Source organism: Colias eurytheme, chromosome 27 (assembly GCF_061535395.1).
Source record: "Colias eurytheme isolate Ceu_HAF_F1 chromosome 27, ilColEury1 Martin Lab GWU primary, whole genome shotgun sequence".
Taxonomy (NCBI): Eukaryota; Metazoa; Arthropoda; class Insecta; order Lepidoptera; family Pieridae; genus Colias; species Colias eurytheme.
The window spans coordinates 5835150-5849204 of NC_143006.1; the positions used below are offsets into that span (position 1 = coordinate 5835150).

The 14055-nt window shown below is 34.8% G+C and overlaps 1 protein-coding gene and 1 long non-coding RNA gene across 3 annotated transcripts in view; one reads left to right on the forward strand and one right to left on the reverse strand.

Annotated features, from left to right (window-relative positions):
- Positions 1 to 14055, reverse strand: part of hppy (MAP4K3-like protein hppy) — a 56073-nt gene that overhangs the window by 7368 nt on the left and 34650 nt on the right. For both annotated transcript variants that reach the window (XM_090117316.1, XM_090117314.1), the window contains 8 exons: positions 12666 to 13531; positions 6052 to 6176; positions 4255 to 4336; positions 3731 to 3853; positions 2767 to 2910; positions 2168 to 2292; positions 971 to 1103; positions 432 to 550 (listed from right to left, as the gene is read on the reverse strand). In XM_090117316.1, coding sequence (XP_089973442.1) covers positions 432 to 550; positions 971 to 1103; positions 2168 to 2292; positions 2767 to 2910; positions 3731 to 3853; positions 4255 to 4336; positions 6052 to 6176; positions 12666 to 13531 — 1717 coding nt within the window. The remainder of the gene's footprint in view (positions 1 to 431; positions 551 to 970; positions 1104 to 2167; positions 2293 to 2766; positions 2911 to 3730; positions 3854 to 4254; positions 4337 to 6051; positions 6177 to 12665; positions 13532 to 14055) is intronic.
- Positions 6889 to 7736, forward strand: LOC149896930 (uncharacterized). Its single transcript, XR_016458289.1, has 2 exons — positions 6889 to 7190; positions 7470 to 7736. It is a non-coding gene; the product is annotated as an uncharacterized LOC149896930 (long non-coding RNA).

The window sequence follows — 14055 nt, forward strand, 5'->3', positions numbered from 1 at the left end:
GATTATTTGGGTTTATAGAGTAAAATATATAAAAAAGAAACAAGATAAAATACGTCATAACAGTCTGTAAAAATTATCCGAAATTTTCGCACAAATGATAAATTATTTTAGTTGTTTGATGGTGTACACAAAACATAACAAAAACGGGATACATTCAATAAAATAAAGTTTTTCATCTATGGTGAAATGGAAGCTCAAAACCATCCAGAAATATAGGATGGAAAATAGCTTATAAGTCATCTTATAAACCGCTCTATTTATTAGTGAAATTATCTTTTAAATCAGTTCAGCAGAGTTGAGCATGCACAACAAAACAAGAAAAAGAAAAGATCTTTTTTTTCATATTACTTTTCATTATTATATTCATTATAATCATTACTTAAAAAAAAACTTACAAATTGTAAAAAAAAAATCTTAAAAAATCAACAAACCGCATCCTTATTAAGCTGATGCACTGCCCGTAAAGTGTGGAGCCTCTCGGGCCTCGGGACAACTGTGTTGGAGCCCCCGGGCCTTGCCTCTAGTTCATCAGAATGGAACCATGTTGCCCCTACACGTATTTATAACATTATTATATATATACATAGGTAAGTAAGGTATTTAAACAAGAATATTAGGATATATTCGAAGTTCTAACATTAGATCCGACTCGAAGGACCGCTAAATCCACCATAAGATAGTTATACCAATATAGGAATAGAATAAAAAGCTTCCTTGTCTCGCCTCTACCTTGTTGCCCCTAAACATATAAAACAAAGAAAACGCTCCGTTACGACGTGAAACAAGGACACTTACGCGTTTATTGTAATAACAGTTAAAATACGGCTCGAAGGACCACTAAATGTTCATATATTTGATAGTCCTTCGAGTCGGATCCTATCAATATATTACAAACGAAAATTATTTTGCCAAATCCTGTCGTACTTATAGCATTATGTAAGTAAATCCTATCCTTACTTAGATAACTTACCAGAGTTAATATTAATCAAGTTGAGCCGCATGGGTTTCCTCGTGACTCCGACACAAAGTAAAGGATATTCCAACTCTGGTGTGATGATCAACTCGAACGCGAGTAACGGCGATGGTAGCACGCATTCTATGTTCTGTGGAATATAATTTATAATTATAAATAATGAATAAATAAATATTCAGGACAATCTTCACACACGGCACGATCTGATCCCATACTAAGCTTTATCTTGTGTTATGGTATATGGTAACCAGATGGCTGATAAACATACGTATACATATATAATTTTAAATAAATACTTGCATAGATAATTAACACCCAGACACAGAGCAAACATCTATGTTCATCGCACAAATATTTGCCCCGGGTGGGAATCGAACCCACGACTTCTAGCTTGGAAGGCAGGGCCACTATCAACCAAGCCAACCGGTCAGTCAATTATGTACATTATTTATCACTACATAGGCTTCCCGTTGTCTCTTTGAATGATTAAATCTTAAACAATATGAGCGCACTTTTGCAGACTGTACTTTATTTCAAGCAAAGGGGAATCCCCAGTTTCCATAAAAAAGAATGCATGAGTAGTACAAATGTAAAAGTAGCATTTTAACTTAATTTAATCCATACTTAAATTAAATTAATACTTAAATTTTGAAACTTTTTTTTTATAAAATATAGATTATAACCAAGTAAAATAAGTAAATTAAACGCATAATAAAAATCATACTTGGTGTATTGTATTTTTTTTTGCTTTGAAATGAAATGAAATGAAATGAAATGAAATGTATTTATTGCCACAATAATTTGGATACAAAAAAAAACTTAAAATCTACTTAACCTAATAACAAAATTGAAAATAAAAATAAACAAAAATAAGAAAATAAAAAAAAGTATTTTTGTGGCAAAAGGCCCAGACTCAGCTATGCTGTTTGACTCGAGAGTACTTACTACAGCGCTGATTTTCAGTCTGGCCTTGAGTTGAGGTTCGCCGCCAACAATCTGCCTACGTAATTATCTACTATATACTTATTTATATTTTATTCAAATGCAAAATAGAAAAAAATCGATCACAAGGTTGGATTTTTTAAAAAAGTGTTTGTCCTCATAATTTTCGACTATGTGAACCGATTTCAACCATTCTTTTTTTATTCGCAACCTAATTCAAACCATTTTTCATTAATTTATCTATCCCTTTACCTTGAGCAGCATAAACTTCCTTAGCGGATCGTACCACTGCATGAGAAAGAGTCCTGCGGGAGTGGCCCCACAAAGGTACTTGTACCCATTGTACGGATTGCGTACTACCGCACACGATGTGCAACCTGAAGGGGGATAAATGCGTAAATATAGGGCAAGTATTAAAAATGGCAAATGTTGAAATAAAATAAAGGAGGACGCGTCAAATTGGGCCTGAAACTTGGGTTAAGACCAATACACACGAAATAAAACTTGATGAGACTGTACAAAAACCCGGTTGATTATTTTTTTATATATATTTTTCCCGTGATGTATGATCTATTATAAAAACAATATCTCATGTGTATTGGTCCAACTCAAGTATTCAGGCCCAACTTCCATAGTAAAATGCCCATTCTCCTTTTATTGCATAGTTTGTGCGTGTATATGTGTATATGTGTGTATGTAAGTCTATTTTATTTCATAGTTTATGTATGAGTGTGTGTGCATGTAAGTCTGTTTTATTTCGTTGTTTGTGCGTGTGTGTGTATATGTGTGCATGTAAGTCTATTTTATTTCGTAGTTTATGCATGTGTGCGTGTGTGTGTGTATATACTTACCTCGCGTATCCGGCAACCGAGCAGACGGTGCAAAACGGCGCGGCAACAAGCGCGGCGGTAACACTCTTAGTGACCTCCCCCCTCCCGCCCGACCGCTACCCGCTAGAGATAGTAACTCGTGACGGTATAGCGATGGGGTTTTACCTGAAATATCGATAGGAAAAAAATGTCAGAAGTCGACATTGCTATTGTCAAAACTAAACAAAATTAGTCACTACGTTTAAATTTCTGAGGTAACAAATCCCAAAAAATACAGTCAAATGGATAACCTCCTCCTTTTTTAAAGTCAGTTGAAACTTTACAATAGTACCAATAGGTAAAAGCCGATAATTTTTTGAAATTATGGTTAAAAAAATAATTACTTTGGCATAGAAAACAAAAAAAAATCTGAGTACAACAACCAACAACTATTGGTCAAGAAGTCCATGTACAGATTTTAGTAGAGCATTTACTAAACCTTGAAAATGTATTTTGAAAGATATCCTTAAAAGGTAACGACGGATCACTACATCGTTTGTACGCGACGTATTTACAAAATCATGTGAAAAGTTATTAAAATTCGCGAGTATATTAACAAAAAAATTTAATTCTCACAGGAGTTCCCCAAGGATCTCATTTGGGGCCGTTGTTTTTAATTTTATTTGTAAATAATCTTACAAATTTTGAATGGTATTTTAAAATGAATAGAGACGAATTTTTACTAAGTATAGTAGTAGATTCAATGAGTGGAGGATACGGTAATATTACAAAATGAATTGCAACATGTCGATAAGTGATAATCGAAAAATGGAAACATATAAAAAAAGAAAAATCTAAATGTATTTGCATAAAGTTGAACAAAAATCAACTCGAGGCAGTATTGGAAAGGTCTCTACAACCCACAACCTTGAATTAGGTAGATGTTATAGTGAATAGGTTATTTATTTTTAAAGACATTTTAATAATATAGTCATTTATAACTCACCGGATAAAGACATCAGAACATCTTTTATAACGTGCATCCATATAGTTCGTCGTGGACAGAGCTGGTCCATCGCAGTTTCGTGCAACTCGTTTAGATTCAGTGTGTATATGCCTTCCTCGGCACCTGTAGGGATGGGTATTTGATGTTAGTCGATGTAGTATTATGTACTAGGTTTCCGAAATAAAAATCCGCATAGTTCCCGTAGGATTTCCAGGATTGCGTCATTTTCCGGGATAAAAAGTAGCCTATGTCCTTTCTCGGGTATCAAAATATCTCCATACCAAATTTCATGAAAATTGGTTCGAGTAACAGACAGACAGACAGAGTTACTTTCGCATTTATAATATTAGTATGGATGTAGTCAATGTTATGGGCAAAATAGACTAGATAGTTCAATGTGAAAAGAGAACATGTAAGTGTACCTATGGAAAGAGAAAACCGACCAAACTTTAATTATAAAATTACATAGATAATTCTGAATGCATGTATGATAATTAAATTTAGCACAGCAGCAGGAGACTTACCAATAAGAATATGTTGATCCCTTGTATCCGGGTGTATCCAGGACGCCGTACAATTTATTCTTAAAGGACAACCATTGAACACCTGGGGAGAATATAAAACATACAGACCGAAGGAACAAGACTTTCCAGAGAATTTTTCTTCAATTCACTTTTTGAAATGATAATCGAATTAATTAAACTTGGAAAATCATATTGCTATTGGTGTAATTTTTTATTAAATTATATAAGTGATATAAAAGTTGATGGAAATTATTTAAGTTGAGTGAATTCGTAATTTTTTGATTTGGTGAGAATAGAGCATTCATATATTCTTAGCGAAAAAAAGTTAAAGTGTAGTTATACCCGGCGCGGCGAATGATGATCCCTATGACAGTTCGTCTTAGTGATTGCTCGTATGATGGGTTGTGTCCATAGAAATCTAAATAACAAGACACTAGAAGTCGTAAGCGTGCGTGACCTTGTCGCCACTCAGGTGATTTGCACATCACCAGTGCATTTGTCACTGTTCAGTTGCTTTGGAGACGTATGAGTGTATACATGGTGTGTTTCAGCAATTCCCATTGCGGAAATTCTTCCACAAGTTGTAATTATACTTATAAAGGAATAATGTTTCATCGGAAAATATTTTTTTTAGAAATAATGCCGTTTTTCCTTAAAATTATAGAATATTTACAAGTATTACGAGTGTCACCATAGTAATCGAAATAACAATGAATGACACAGTCGACCATTCTTATTATCACGTTTGTTCGTATTGGAGCAAAAAGTCTCATATACTTAGGGATGTTATTCTAAAATAAACCGTAAATTGGTGCGTTAGGATACATATTCAAAAGCTTAATTTAATAGATAAGTTAGTTTTCACTAAAATCAAGCTGTCCAATAAAAGGCATAGTTTACTTGTGTGTACTGTTTAGCTTTCGGTTTGAATGTGTTGATTTTGGCGACAGCGGTTTTCATACGAATTATGACAAATAGCACTTCTATGTGTCTTGTTATTTAGATTTCTATGGTTGTGTCGATACTTTACTATTTTATAGGCAAAGGCGTGGTTTGCATTCATCCATGTCGGTAAACATGTTTTTATAAATATTATAAAATGAATTTTTAACTAAAATTTTTAACGTATTTTATGTGGTTGTTGTTGTATTAATTTAAGTTTTTTGCATAGATTAAGTAGGTTAAAGTAAAACGAAAGTTTTCCAAAACATAAAAATGCGCCTTATCATTTTCACGTAATTTTTAACCCGTTTAACACAGTGTATATTATTTTATCGCGAAAATGGAAGCCCCCATTTCATTTGTCTAAAAAACTTATATTATCATAGGTAAGTAAATTAAAGCGAACGGTAATTAATTAATTAATTATGCTGCGAACTTCTGTTCCATTCAATAGTAATGAACTGAAGCTTAAGCATGGAAAAAATGTGATCTCGTTTCCATTATCGAAATTTGTTTATCGATACTTTCCGCACTAGTCGATAAATGCCAACGATGTAAATTTTGTAGGACGTAAACGTAAAGTCAGATTGATATAATTTCTCGTAAATGTTAAGAATTATTATAATTCCAACAGAATATCATTGTTATGGCATAAAGCTACGTAAAAATTAATAAATGCCATTTTTAGACGCTTCCAATACGTTTCTAATTTAATGGTGACGCCATTACAAGGTTGTCTCTTGAGAATAATTGTCAGTGTCATAGGGATCATCATTCGCCGCGCCGGGTATAGTCTTCTTTAATAAATAAGTGTAAGAATAATTATATAAAGTTGGTAATAAATTGTCTCCATACCTTAGAGAAACAAGCCCCCATGTGAACTTTAGGTGTCGGCGGTAGACCGTTAGGCGCCGGTCGGACGGGGCTCCTGGCCCGCCTGCCCCTCGCCCTGCGGGGCGGGACGGGGGGCGTTGTTGTGCCTATAATAGATAAATAATACATAAATACATAAACCTATATTATTGTAGCATAACAGGTAATTTTGAAATGAAAGAAAGAAAGAAAGAAAGAAAGATCATTTATTTGACAATACAATTCAAACACAGTAAAATTAAAATGTATATAACTAAATTAAAAGATATAAAATTAAGAAGTGGAGCCAAAATGGTAGCCACTTTGTAAGGTATAGAAGTGACATAATGGGCCACTCCTCGCGATTAATTTTACAAATTGTACAAATAAATATATGCTTTCAGTTCTTTTTTGTCTTTCAGACCATCTAGTTTCATAGTAAGCAAAGTTTTTAACCTTGATGAAAGTAAAATTCAAAGTCCAGTTTAGAAGTAAGAGTCCAGAGTAAGAAGCAAAAAAATTACTATGCTAGTAGAATTATCTATAACTTAATAATTATTACAAATAAAACAATTTGGTATTTATTTGTTTGTTTGGATGTTCGCGCTTACATCAGGAAATACGGGTCAGATATGAAAAATTATTTCAGTGTTAGATAGCCTATTTATCGAGGAAGGCCATAGGCTATATATGATCACGCTAAGACCAATAGGAGTGGAACAATGCGGTTCAAACCACGGGGAGCAAATAATTACAAATGATTCGATAAGAACGCGATTATTGAACACAAACATATTTAATATTTACCACATAAAAATAAACACGATGATAACATAAACAGTCCTCTTCGCCATTTAAATCTTAAATAACCATTTGACGTATGGGAAAATAAAATTTACGGTGATCACGATTATTTCTATTATTAAATATTATTGCATTAGAAAAACAATGTAACGGTGATCAGATTATTATTTATATGCCTTTCAAATGAATCCTATATAAATAGGCTCTAGTAGAATACAATACTGCATAATAAACATAAGAGTCAAAGAAATTTCAGCAGAAAATTTTGTGAAAAATGAAAATCTTAGTTATTTTACTGTTCGCTTTCACAGCGTTGTTGGCAGTTGCTAACGCTAAAAGTAAGATATATTTTATATTACTAGCTTTCCCCCGCGGCTTCGTCCGCTCTGTAGAAAATTTTACAAATTCTATACTAAAACCCTTCTCAAGAATCAGTCTATCAATTACCAAAATATATAATTTGTACTAATTTGAATTTTTCGCCATAAAGATTTATTTATTTAAAAAAAATGTTGTGACAAGTTGAAGTACAATATCCCATTTATTTGGTTTAATTCTGCCAAGTTTTAGGTGATTTTTAATATCTTTACTTTTAAAGAATTTTATATATTTTGCAGTTAAATACCCCTACTGCGGCTCGGACCTCGAGTGCGACATAAAATGCAAGTCCGTGTGCAGGCCGGATAAAATCAAGGGCACGTGCAGCATTGTTGATGCCTTCAACACGAGCATATGTACATGCGGCGTATTCTACATACCAGATATATAATATGTACAATACATGTTGAATAAATATACATATATACATAATATATGAAAATGAGACGTTTGTTTTATTCATTTAGGGCCGATTTTTCAATGCTTGGTTAAAACTTATCCGTCCAATAAAGTATTACACGATAATATTAAAATGTCGCGTAAACTGTCAAATACCTACGGACAATCAGAATACGTTTCTAAAATGGTAGTTTTATACATCATTTGACGAATAAGTTTTAACCAAGGTTTGAATTATTTCGGTGTTAGATAGCCCATTTATCGAGGAAGGCTATAGGCTATATATCATAACGCAAAGACTAACAGGAGCGGAGCAATGCGATGAAACCGCGGGACACAGCTAGTAAATTATATGGGGAATGAACTGGTATTTTTATACAGGATACCTACTCGGTACCTTAGCAAAGATGGCAGTCTCGAACCGTTCATTGGTATATAATTACAGTCGATATGAATAAACGAATTTGAATTTATTGAACGTATCACTAAACAAAAATGCTTTCGCTGTCTATACGTCCCTACCTATTTTCAAATTTTCAAAACTAGGCAACAGATTTTGATGCTTGTGAAGTGAAACTTCTTTAGGCGCGTTGAGAGTAAAATTTCAAGGTCGCATCATAAGCAATACTGACTTATCAAGGAGTACGGTGACGATTTTGGTATCTTTGAATCTTGGCAAAGAAGTTTCACTTCTGACACGTGTGCGCGGCACACACGCTCTTTTTTTATAGAAAATTGTTAAGTTTTAGACAGCGCGGGCGGAAAGGTAGTAGATGATAAGTACAAATGAGGTACAAGGTCTATACACTTATAACTTGAAGAACTAATTCTAGTTAAGGTTTATTAAGCTATTGCATAGCTTCTTTCGCGTGCTTTGAGCGCGGCGACCGAATGTAAAAATTCCGTAACGAAAAAACCTAACGCCCCCCACTCCAACCGGCACAGCGATGCGATGTTATGCAATAAGCTTTACCGCGGCAGTCCTCGAGTGCCACACGTATTTTTTCCAGGTTTTGTCTCCGCTTGCATTATAATATAATAAGTCTTAAAAATTTGAAACTACAAAAAAAATTCACATTCAGGCGCAGCCAGGGCGAGCAACGAGTTTTACGCTTGATAATAACAGCCAAACTTTTTCTCATACAAAAAAAAAGACGGGTTGCACTCCGGGAGTGCCGGCAGAAGTGAAAACTTGATTATTAACGTTGAGCATGTTTGATATCCATCCGTCTTACGCTTTTTCGATCAGGTCACGTGTCCTGACGCGAGTTTAAGATTTTATACCCATTACAGAAAAAGTGCTCAACGCCGCTAAAGAAGTTTTCACTTTTAAAAAAAACACTAAAATGTGGTGGCTATCAGGGGTTGTTTAGAGATAAATATGTCAATTATATCCTTAGGAATGGTTGACATCAATCTTCTTAAACTTAATTAAATATGTACTAGAAATATAGAATAACAAAAACATCATCATCATCATGTAAAGAGAAACAATGGTTTAGGCCATAATCCACCACGCTGGCCAAGTGCGGTATGAAATTTGACAGAGTTTTTGAATAGAGTGGTTCTAGATTTAGTTTTTAGTAAATAATTTGTTAAGTTTTAGACAAAGCGGGCGAAGTCGCGCGCGGAATGCTTTATTGCACACACAAAAAAAAAATAGAGATTTATACCATAAAATATAATATCCTTTGCTATGTGTAAGATAGACAATGAAACAAACACTTTTTTGAATTTATGTAATAATGAAAAACAGAGCGTGTGTGCCCAGCACACGTGTCGGAAGTTAAACTTCTTTCGCAAGATTCTAGATACCAAAAACGTCGCCGTACTGGATGACGTGACGGTACCATGAGACGACCTTTCAAGTCTCATTAGATTATTATCTACGATATTAGGTTATCAACTATTATACCTATATTACAAGCTACCTAGCTGCACCCCGCGCCGCATAGCTCGCCGTTTTACCGCATGGGCATCTAACACCGAAATAATTTTTCAAGTCGGAAAAGTGGTTCCTGAGATTAATGAGTCAAACAAACTCTTCAGCTTTATAATATTATTAATTAAGTAATTAATTTATTAGTGAATAGTCTAGATGATAGCATTTTTTTATCATATACCTAAATGTAAACCTTTGTACTATTTTAATTAAATTCTATTTAATCTACGCTCGCAAAAACAACAGAAAACTCTCAATTATCAACTACTAGATTTCCGCCCGCGGCTTCGCCCGCGTTTGCAAAGGGAAACCCGCATGGTTCCCGTTCCCGTGGGATTTCCGGGATACAAACTATCCTATGTGTTAATCCAAGTTACCCTCTATATGTGTGCTAAATTTCATTGTAATCGGTTCAGTAGTTTTTACGTGAAAGAGTAACAAAGATCCATACATCCATACATCCTTACAAACTTTCGCCTTTATAATAAATATTAGATATTAGATTTAATATTTTTTTCTATATATGTAGTTAGATATAAGTTACATATTATGTAAATTTATTGACATTATTTTAAAAGAGCAACTATGGAGTTTCTTGCCGATTCTTCTCCATAGATACTGCTTTCCGAATCGGTGGTAAATGTTAAAAATACTATGTAATGACGATTCGAAAGTGCTACTAAATAGTAGTCTAATTGAATAAATGAATGTTTGAGTTTGAGTTTATATTTGTTTACGTATTGATATATACAAATTTAGATTATTTTAGACAGGTGTATCGAATCGACATATCGATCGAATGAAGAGCGTGTAATATTTTTATTTTTCTTGCGCATTATAAATCTTTATGGTCGTAAATTTCAAAGACAATCGTGTGATTATAAATTAAAGATATGCTATATATAGTAATGGGATGGTAATAGATTCAGTATATAGAAGAATCTGAAAGACTCAAAATGAAGCAACAAATAATTATTTTCCTCTTCGCTACAATGTTACTGGCCGTGTATTGTGACCCAGGTTTTTAATTTTATTTATTAATTAGTATTAGTATTTTTTATATTACTATTATATTATTATTATACAAGTTTTTATTTATTACACTTTACTTTGCTAGTATACATATTTCTATTATTACTTAAAACTAAAACTTATAGCTAGACTAGCACAGAGGGCGGATTTATCACTAAAGAGTGATCTCTTCCAGGCAAGTTTTTATCTTAAAGTGGGGTATTTTTCTTATTGAACTGACTTATTAAATTGTACCACATTTAACCATACGGGAGACCATCAGCTATCAAATAAAAAAAGAAACATCAAAATCGGTTCACACGGTGAAAAGTTCTGAATTAAGCGTAGCAGGTTCTCAATTCAATTGTATTTTTGCCGACTTGTATTTGTTTTAGTTCTGGCAATTTGAAAGTAGTCTAGTTTTCTAGTTATTAATAACTAGCTGTGCTCCGCAGTTTCACCCGCATTGCTCCGCTCCTGTTGGTCTTAGCGTGATGATATATAGCCTATAGCCTTCCTCGATAAATGGGCTATCTAACACCGAAAAAAATTTTCAAATGGGACCAGTTCTTGAGATTAGCGCGATCAAACAAACAAACAAACTCTTCAGCTTTATAATATTAGTATAAATTTTATTAAATTCTGAGAAAAAGTATGAGCCGTCACCAAACGTCTGGCAGATGTGAAACAGCATACACACTAGTGCAAATAAACGACGCATGCTGTCGCTACGCCTAAAATCGGTTTTACGTGAGGCAAAACTGCCTAAAAAAAATTGGTTGTCTGTAAAGTCGGTTTACTGACGATAGTTGAACGTGACAACGTCCGATTGTGCTTCTTTGTCGCTCGTTCCGCGCTCTCGCTTGCACTTCAAGCCTTACATGGAACGCCTCAGAGCGAGGTAACGCCGCATGAGTTGTGTTTTTTCGTGCAGCTGGTTCTATCGAATTATAAGACGTTGTCACGTCAAAATGTCCTATTAAAATGGTCAATTCTCTCTTTACAGCAGATGTGTCAAACTATTACCCCCCCTGTATAACCGACGCCGAGTGCGATTGGAAGTGCAAAGAGGTCTGCGACCCTTCCAGGATCAAGGGCCATTGCCAGCAGAGCACTTATTGGAATCAGAAATATTGTGTTTGCGAAATAACCGTAAACATATAGAGATTGTGTTTACGCAATTATAAGTAAAAAGGTGTAGACAGGTTACCAACACAACATCCGATCTTCAAAAACGGCACACTAACGCACACACGATTAGACATCAAAGTGAGATGGCATGATTCAACTATCGTGAGCGAAAGAGACAACAGAAGTAAATTGTGGCTAATTGGCCTCCTATCTGCACTTTTTATTTATAATATCATTGAGCACAACGTGAAATGTTAAAACAATAAAAACTTAATATGATGTACCTACGATTCGTTTTTATTTAAGACCACCTGCCCCGTAAACTATAATATATTTTTTTGGAAAAATTATAAAATTTTAACACTTTCTGTCTTGAATTTCATTTAACTGACAGACAAGTTCGATATAACATATCCAGAAGTTGCAAAACCTAAATCATATATCAAAAAAACTACTGCACGGATTTGGATGAAATTTTACAGGAATATAGGTTATATATCAGAATAACAAATCACTATAAAACAAAGTCGCTTTCCCTGTCCCTATGTCCCTTTGTATGCTTAAATCTTTAAAACTACGCAACGGATTTTGATGCGCTTTTTTTTAATAGATAGAGTGATTCAAGAGGAAGGTTTTAGTATATAATTTATTAGGTTTTAGACAAAGCGGGCGAAGCCGCGGGCGGTAAGCTAGTGAGATATAGAAATATAAAAATACTAGAAATACTAGATCTTGTCGTTCGTCCAGGAATAAAACTGCGCGGTATAGCTAGTTATCTATAAAGAAAGTCGTGTTAGTTACTCCACTTATAACTCAAGAACGGCTGAACCGATTTAGCTGAAAATTGGCAGGAAGGTAGTTTAGAGCCAGGAGAAGGATATAGGATACTAAATATGTACCACGGGCGAAGCCGGGGCGGATCACTAGTATATAAGTAAAAAAAAGAACTTACCCTCTCCCTCCACCTTCGCTTTATCCCTCTGACTATCCGAAAGGCTCCTCTGCCGTTGACTCTTAACTTGCTCGTCAGAAACCTCCAATTTCGCAGCATCCTCATCTACCATCTTGAAAATCTCATCGACCGACGACGTTTTTCTCTTACTACCCTCCATATCGCATTGACAGAATTGATTCAAATCGATTCCTGCCGTCACTGAATCGGAATTGTGCCGATTGTGCCGTTTCCGATGTTCATATTTATCGTCCATGTCCAGACTCATATCGATTTTCCGGCACAACTCTTCGTCCGTCCCCCCGTTTTCTAGATGCCCCGAATCGGAAATCTGCAACCGATTCGCGATTTGCAACGCGCGGAAATTCGACACGGAAATCTTTTGTTTCTTGCACGATTCGCAGTATATTATACCCGAGTCTCGATTCTGATTCGAACAGTGTCTGTAATAGCTTAGTATATCTCCGTTTGAATTACACGCATCGCAGGAACACTTTGGTGCTACGGATCTTTGTAAGTCACTTAAAGTGTTGACATCTTTAGATTCTGGTTTGGGACAGAGCCCACATTCGCAATTCGCGTTTCTATTTTGAGGGGAATTGGCCACTGTATCAGATTCCTGCTGATCGACATACATAATGTCGCTATCCCCCATTTTCCTACATAAGGGATCGTCTATAGAAACACTGGACGCCCCCATGGGAGTTTGGAAGCTAGTCAGACTCTGGTATACATTCGTCGTTGAATTATTTAAATAGTTCTGCTTTAATTGTATACATTGCGATAAATGGTGGTCGTGTATAGAAAGGCCAGTGTTGCCAGCTTGTTGTATCGCGGCCGTGTCCGCTGTGAGCGGGAGTGTTGCCCTGTGAATGGTAGAAGATGGTAGAATATGGTAGTTCTTGGTATATTTTGGGAGAAAGGCTGGGGTTGATGCAGTGCTGTTAGCGTTTAAAGCCGGGGTAGTGTTAAACACTGTATCAGGCAGTTTCATTAGTCAAATAACAAGTGGTGCAGGACACGAAGTGATAGTCGAAAGATATATTTTTTTCTTTATATAAAGTCGGTTCAAATTTACGATATGGTTAATTTAACTACTACCTCTAATTACGTAAATTTTAATCAAAATTGTACACAAATACATGCGTGATAAATGCACAGTTTCTACACATATAAACCATAATATACGACTAATTATTAAAAAAATCGCAAAGTAAAAATAAAACTTAATAAAATCCGTTCGAAAAAAACCATTATGCAAAAAGCATCTATAATATAACAAGATATTCAAATACATCTTTATTTCAATATGCATTGCTACAAACCCTATCATATAACGACAGATTTCTCCTACTCCAATTTTTAAGCTACCGAATTATAAAAATCTCAT